Source organism: Morone saxatilis, unplaced genomic scaffold, assembly GCF_004916995.1.
Source record: "Morone saxatilis isolate NCDOM2014 unplaced genomic scaffold, NCSU_SB_2.0 Contig18, whole genome shotgun sequence".
In the NCBI taxonomy this organism is placed as follows: Eukaryota; Metazoa; Chordata; class Actinopteri; family Moronidae; genus Morone; species Morone saxatilis.
In genome coordinates, this window is record NW_023339740.1 from 26,430,822 (window position 1) to 26,438,545 (window position 7,724).

General features: G+C 39.3%; 1 protein-coding gene across 1 annotated transcript in view; it reads right to left on the bottom strand.

Moving 5' to 3' along the window:
- LOC118328894 (glutamate receptor-interacting protein 2-like) overlaps positions 1-7,724 on the bottom strand; it is a 164,366-nt gene that overhangs the window by 11,133 nt on the left and 145,509 nt on the right. Inside the window, exons 18-21 of the mRNA XM_035662820.1 lie at positions 2,756-2,895; positions 2,430-2,639; positions 1,735-1,891; positions 455-569 (exon numbers count right to left, since the gene is read on the bottom strand). Of these exons, the coding sequence (XP_035518713.1) occupies positions 455-569; positions 1,735-1,891; positions 2,430-2,639; positions 2,756-2,895 (622 nt within the window). The remainder of the gene's footprint in view (positions 1-454; positions 570-1,734; positions 1,892-2,429; positions 2,640-2,755; positions 2,896-7,724) is intronic.

Below are 7,724 nucleotides of genomic sequence, written 5' to 3' on the forward strand. Positions count from 1 at the left end.
AAAGGTGTGCTTGGTAGGTGTGCTTGGTTAGTAGGTGTGCGAAGCACAATTGCTCCCCATCCCCCGGAATAAAATGCTAATGGGACATGCACAAGTGCATACATGTGTGATCCCGGGTGGGGGTTTGGAAATAGGGTCACCCTAATTTAAACCCTGTTACTTTGGGGAATATAATTGTAGCATGATATAGCTTGATCATGTATGATAAACCCATCTATGGGGTGTTACCGACTGGTGGAATCCAGCAGGACTGCCGTTAACTCCTTATGCCAAGTTTAAATCTAGTGAACCCGTGTATATAAATGGGTAAGGTCTGTATCTATGTTTGATGCTAATGCTAACATACCATTGTAACCAACAGGCAATCTGTCTGTGGCAATGTCAACCATTTTGGGGATGCTAATGCTAATGAGTGCAGTTTAAGTGAAAGGTTGACGCTAACGTGCTAACTTACCTCTATCTCTCTGAGTAGTTCTGATTGGCCGCAGGTCTCCAGATCCTCAAGTGCCTGACACCAGAAACTGTCATCTGGATCCAATAAAATACCGTCTGGTTGTTGGCCAATAAATCTGTCAGACACACACAAACACAAATTACATGAAATGAATCTGCTTTGGGAAAAAAGTTATCTCACCTGGTTGCAATGTCACTGGTTGCTAGAGAAAAAACACTTGGGCCGAATCCTGGTGGAACTGCCTCTTAGTCATGAATTCGTATGTAAACTGTGTTTTTTTTCTCTACATAATGAATGTTTTCTTTACCAAAAAACAGTAACCTGACCATGAGTCATCGTAATGTTAACAAATGTGTAATGGAATTGAGTCTGCACATGAAAGCAGAAATTCTTTGTATTTTATATGTATTAGCCATGAGGTAGCATCATGAACAAAGCCGATTTGAACCCGTGTCAGTACAGGACATGACTATTTGTTCTGGTTAAATCCAACAAGAGTAATCTAAATGTCCTTGACTGACAAGATTAATTCACTTTCACTGTGCAGCTGATTTTTTTTCTCACCATCCTTCCTCTCTCAGTCTCTCCACCCCCATTAGTGTTATATAATCCCAGTGAACGTTGCTATCCTCACAAGACTTAACCTCCTGACTCATCACTACACACGCAGAGACACAAACACACAGCTCCTCTGTCAGTTTCACTGGCTTCATGACTCAACCTCCACAGTGAAATTTTCACTTTACCACAAATTCTAGCTAAAGCTAAAACACGTACTAGTATAAAATAATAAACAAGTATATACAGTAAGTTAATTATTAACTTGTAAAAATGCAGACCTTTTTCCCAATCTCAGCTTCTCAAATGTGAAGATACAACAAAATTTCTTCCTAATTTATATACCTATAATGGGAACCTCTTTTGGTTTTAGACCGTACCATTTTATAGACTAATATAAAAAACTAAATAAACAGATTATTTGATATGATTGCCACCACCCTTAAATTAAAACCAAGAAGAAGACCAGTTTTTCACAAATGCCAAATAGAACTTTTTTTGAAAATGTTTTTTAACATCATGACATGGCTGATTTATTGCACTAAGGCAAGATTGCACTAAGGCAAGATTTTCATGCAGTACACAAATTAAATGGAAACCAATGGCTGGTTGGATTGAACAAAAAGATCTAAAATTGTATATGGTGTATTCAAAACTGCTCAGTAAAAATACAAAGCATACATGATTTGCAGTCAAAAAGATAAAACTAAGTTCAGTCCTACCCTGGTGGTTTGTCCCAGTCATCCTCACTGAAACCTCCGTCGCTGAAAGGGTAGTTCTTCCGGCGTCCAGGGGGAGGTGTGGTGCTGCGCTGCTGCTTTGCACTACGCCATTCATGGGGATGGAGGGCAATACCAGCAGCCTGGTGGCTGTACGTACCTGCAGGACGAGTGAAGGAATTAGATGAAATGCTCATTTACAGATTGCCAATATATAGACAAACCCATTTTGGATTACAGACAGAACTAGAGCTGCCCCCTAATAGTTGAATTAATCGTTAGTCGCCGAAAAAACAAATACAGCATCAAACTCCATTGGGAGCTGCGCCTTGTCACTAGGACGAAAATATCAGGGGACTGTTGCAACACATGGACACACTTACCAGTGCACTGTTGCATGTGCTAACTGTATTAGCTGCTGCCACTTGCTAGTTCACGGTCCTATAAGCTAACTATACCCAGACTAGTTGACTACTGGCTTTATTTAACAACTACGAGTCGATTAGGAAAATCTTAAATCGGGGACATCCCTAGATAGAACCATTTGGCTTTGGGATTTTTCTTCACTAAAATATAAAAACTACAAAAGTTTCCATTAATTTTGATCCATCAAACTTTTTAAAGTTACTCTAAATAAGTTTTGCTGTGTATGGTCATGTTGGCCTTTCACCACCTGCATGTCTTTATCTTAAACTTACCCTGGCTGCCGTAGCCGGCGTCCATCCCTGAGCCGTCCCATGACTCCATGGCAGAGTCGACACTGGGTATTGTTGTGGAGTAAAGCTCTGACAGCTTATTTGTTTGTTGGCTGTCTGTCAAATCATCCTCCTCAGGGTCACTGAGCTCATTCTCTGTTGTGTCCTCTACCTCTGCTGCCTTCCTCTCCTCTAAATCTTGGAGAGAAAAAGCTGAAATTGGGTTTGTCTTATGAATTGATTATCAAATCAGAGGCAAATATTGATAAAAATACAACAGAATCTTTGACTAGTGCAAAGTTATAATAAACAGTTTTTTTTATACTTACTGTCAAGCTGTTTTTTTATCTTGAGGGTGACCGTCTCTCCAGCCATCTGAAGCAGGTGGATGGCTTCACTTAGGGGCTTGCCTTTTAAACTGACGCTGTTGATAGCCAGGATCCGATCACCTACGTGAATAGCCCCTGTCCTGGACCCACATGAAAACACACATTAACACACACATGCACACCGAGTAATGTATAATTCAGTACTATGCACACAGAGGAAAAGAAGATTACTATGAGACACAAGGTGGAGTGAGTTAAATAAATAATGTAGACTAAAACCAGAGCTCTAAAGGAACACGATGATAAACTGTACATTTCTGTTCAGCACACTTGTGCTGTTTGTGCAGACAACTTTTTTGTGTCATTTGTGTGAACTTACAATGCAGTTCTATAAAAGCTAGATTTCAATAGGCTACTGAAACCATGATATATCTTTAACCTTATCATATTTCCTTCAAAAACAACAGTATTGGATACAAGCTAGATGCTGAAGCATTTGGTGCCACAGTGACACTGTCATTGTTTACAGATCAGATTTGGGTTTGTGAATTTAATTTAAGGTCAGTACTGTTTAAACAAAATTCATGTAAACAACCACATGACTACTATAGGGTCACAACAAGGTGACACTGGAATGAATAATACCGGCCCCCTTTCATCCCACTATCACTGGCAGTGAACAGTCCTTTATCTGCAGCCTACTTTGATAAGAAATTTATTTTAAGCTTTTATCTCACACACACACTCACAGACCCATATAACATATTTACTTTAGTGTGTGTTTTTGAGAGAGATGGTTTTCTTGATTTTATTAAACCAGGTTAATAGAAACTAAAGCACTCAAACAGCTCAAAGAAAAACTGGGTTGGTGTAAACACTTTTCACCAGCTACCTAGATATATGCAATGTTGATATCAACTGTATTCCTGCACTTTCTTCTGTCAAGCTGAGCTAAGTTTATTTATAGAGTGCTTTTAGCCAAGAGGTCTGAGGCAAAGTGCTTTTCGACAACAGTTTAGGACAGGAAGTAGAACAATTACATCACAAACTCCCAAGAAATAGGGTCACAGAGTGTGGGTGTGTGGAACTGGGGCAGGGTAAGCAGTAAACTGTCTCCCTGGGTGTGTGAGCCCATTATAAGCTGACATTTTATTTTGAAATGTTGTGTGGTGGACCGGATGTAAGCTGAATTCACCAGTGGACAGTTATGACTCAGGAAAACCATTATGTCATCCTCTGTTCTTGTTGCTGTGGACACTAGCTGCTCTCCCATCTCTCCACGCATCATGTTTCTCATTATCTCATCTGTCATCACTCCATGTCACATTGCACCTGCTGCACATTGCTGCTGGTAGGGAATCCCTCTATTTATTGCCCAAGGCATCTTCTACTGTTTCTCCTAATAAGGTTTTTACCCCACTGATAGATAGGGAGGACTAAATAAGGCAACATAAGCCGGTTCCTTCATCTGTGCAGATCTCCTCTGGAGTTGAGGATTTATCAGGAGGGCGGCTGCTTTACTCCAAACAATTTCACTGTATGAGCCTGAACTGTGTGTGTGACCTTTTGGATGTGTACAAGAACGAGGGACATTAATTACCTTTAGATCCTGACTGGTTCAGTTGGCGTGTCTGGAGATTTAAATAATCAATGAAGTTACACTGCTGGGACTTGTGCGTAAATGCACACAGCGTCTCTCTTAATGGGGAGATGCTTTATCCTGTTTCACCCACCTGTGATCCATCCACTGTTAATCTGTTTATCACTAGGTGCATACACAACAAAACTCATGATCCTCTCCAGGCTTATGCATGGCGGACATAATACTTACTTCAGACAAAGCTTTGTTTTGAATAGGATTTACCATTCTAGCTATATTGGTTCTAAATCAGCTTCTGCTCCCAGGTGACAAAAAAGAAAAAAGGTCATGACCCTTGATCCACAGTCAAGACCTTTGATACCAATGAGGATAATTGTTATTCTAACCACGGATGGAAAAATGGTTCACACTGTCAGGGAGGTTTCCTTTTGTCTAACTATCCACTGCCTGACGAATCCGGGTTATGGATGTCACAATACCAGAAATGTAGTAGTCGGTACCAAAACCAGCTAAATTCCACAATTCTCTATACCAATTCGATACCATGGTAAAAATGTCATAAAGTTTCATTCCCCCAATCCCCCTTTAATATCTGCTAGTATACAGAGTCTGGATCCAATACTACTGTATTTTCCTTAATAATACAGGTAGATCTGCACTGCATTAAGAAAGAAATTGGACGCACTCACAGCAGAGACGACGGAGCACTATGCACAAAAGTTTTGCATCCTCTGTAATAAGGTACTGTAGAAAAGCGAGTATCATCAAGTCTTCTACATGTTGTCATTGACTTGGTACCGAAGTATCACTTCTTGTGACATCCCTAATCCTGCTTATGAGTCTTATTATGTGTGTAGTTTTGATTATATTTACAATATGTCGTTTCCAGACTCTTCTAAGGTTTGTGACTATTGGGTTTATGTAACATGTAACGCAAGCCCAGGCATGGAAAAAAAGGGCTGTGCTTCAGAAAAATGGAATCAGAAAAAATAGCAGCTTGGGAACCAAAGTAGGCGTGTCCTATTGTACAGGTTGTTGGGTGTTGTGCAACAATGTGTGCAACATCTGTTGATGACGCACAAAGCCTTGATTATAATGGTTCAGCTCAAAACTTGCTGGTTTGCTAGATAGCACCAAGATTCCAAGAATCTTGAGCAGAACCGGTTCAAAAACCAGAGCTAATTAGGTGGATAGACAATATGTGTACATGTGTCTATATGTTCAGCAACTAAGTTTTATTGAGACACTTTTAATTATATGGCCCTTAATTAAACCAAAAGACTTTATACAGAAATGGTTTCCCAGATTGAACTAATCAATCAGTACATACAGAATTAAGTACTCTGTTACTAAGTACTGTTAATGTAGTTGTTGCTTCTGTTTGTTGCTGTACATCTGTTTGGTCTCTCTGTCTCTCTGTCTCTCTCTGTCTCTCTCTCTCTTTCTCTCTTTCTCCCCCAAACTGGTCAAGGCAGTATGACCACCCGCCTAGAGCCGAAGGGTCTGGTCCGAGGTTTCTGCCCGTTAAAAGGCAGTTTTTCCTTGCCCCGTCGCCAAGTGCTTGGACTCAATGGTGGTAACTGTTGTGGTCTGTTATAAGGAGTATCAAGGTTAGACACTGCTCTAATTGAAAAGATTCCATTGAAGATTAAACTTCAGTATATGATTAAGGCTATAAAAAATAAAATTTGAATTGAAAATTGATTGAGAAATACTGAAAGCCCTTAGAACAGATAAGATATAATACCCAGATATAAATCCAAGAAACAAAACTTCCCCATGCGAGATGTAACTTAATTTGATCAATCCAGCCCACCCTAGTTCGATGATCTGTGAATTTCAACCTTCGATTGCTGTGTTAATCCTGTAGATCACTCCCCTGTCTAGCCACCCACCTATCACCTCCATATGATTGATAACCATATGATTGCCAGAACGATGAACTGAAAGGTGGGCAATAGGAATCAATAAGTTAAACAAACGTCATACTGCGTAATACCACATATATTCTCCAATATGAAATAAATAACAAAACACAGTGACTGTATAATAAAAATAATGTATTTATGGAACTGTAATACTATTAAATAAAACATAATCTGTACAGACATAATCTCAATCCACCAGCGTAACTGTGAACGGTTCTCGTCCCGAAACGAGGGGACACAACGTGTCCAATCATCGCTGCTTTGTAGACATTCACCATGGCAGCCGTGATGCATCCCCTGTCCCCAATCAAATGATCATGTTCAAACCCCACATGAATCTACGTAAAGACCAGTGGAACGACTGGCCAAGGTGCGATTGTGCCTTTGACTGTGTGTCGTGCAGTATAGGAAATTTGTGCCAGGCTCAAACTGGAAGCCGAATGTGACCCCAACATAACTTCGGTTCACTCAGATGTTGCTTGAAATGCAGACGCAACATGCACCAATTACGCACTCACACGAGCTAATATTATGAGTGCATTTACCATCAAATGGCCGAAATATGCCTACAAATCCCCCATTATGATGGACAGCAAATTATTATATAGACCAATTTGTTAACAAGTTCAGAAATAGTAGTCTGATACTATTGTGTCATAAACAATAATGTGTAAAAGATAAATGTTATAGATGGCCAGACCTAATGGAACCACAACCAAACCTATAACTCGCTCAAAACAAAACACCCACGCCATGATAACTCCTATAAGACTTATAGGCGATGATTGTAAATAATAAGATAAAAAACATATCATATCAATACACTACTTATTAGTGTATATCACTATGAAAATTAATTAGAATTAACTTTGTGATGCCATCTACTCACAGAATTCACACCGCATATAATCTCTCTGCCGACTCCACCCTAATATATCCCATCGAGCTTTTCAGATCATCTGCTTCTCTTTCTTTTGAGTATACACGTTACATCTCTAAAACATGTAGAAACTATAGCCAAACATTCTCCAACCACAAGATTTTTGCTGTAATTTTCATTGTCAAATTTCATCATGTGCCAATAAATTGGTGACCATGTTTATAATCGGATAACAAACCAAAACAAAAAGGATATAGTATATACATTCAGGTGATTACTCACCATACTCCACATACCACTACTTTTGTTTGTCTATCCTTGTTAGGTAGACCTCGCGTTATACTGAAGACAACAATCGTATTTTACAATATGTAATCAAAAACACAGAACAAAATCTAAAACTTCTCCGTGCAGTGCCTATTACTAACATGAATCACCAGACCTCATCAAATACAGTCATATACCCAAGAATTTATATACACAACACGATATGAAAACCTTAACAAAAACACATCCCAACAACACTCAACTACAATAACCTATCAATGCAAATTAGGAAAA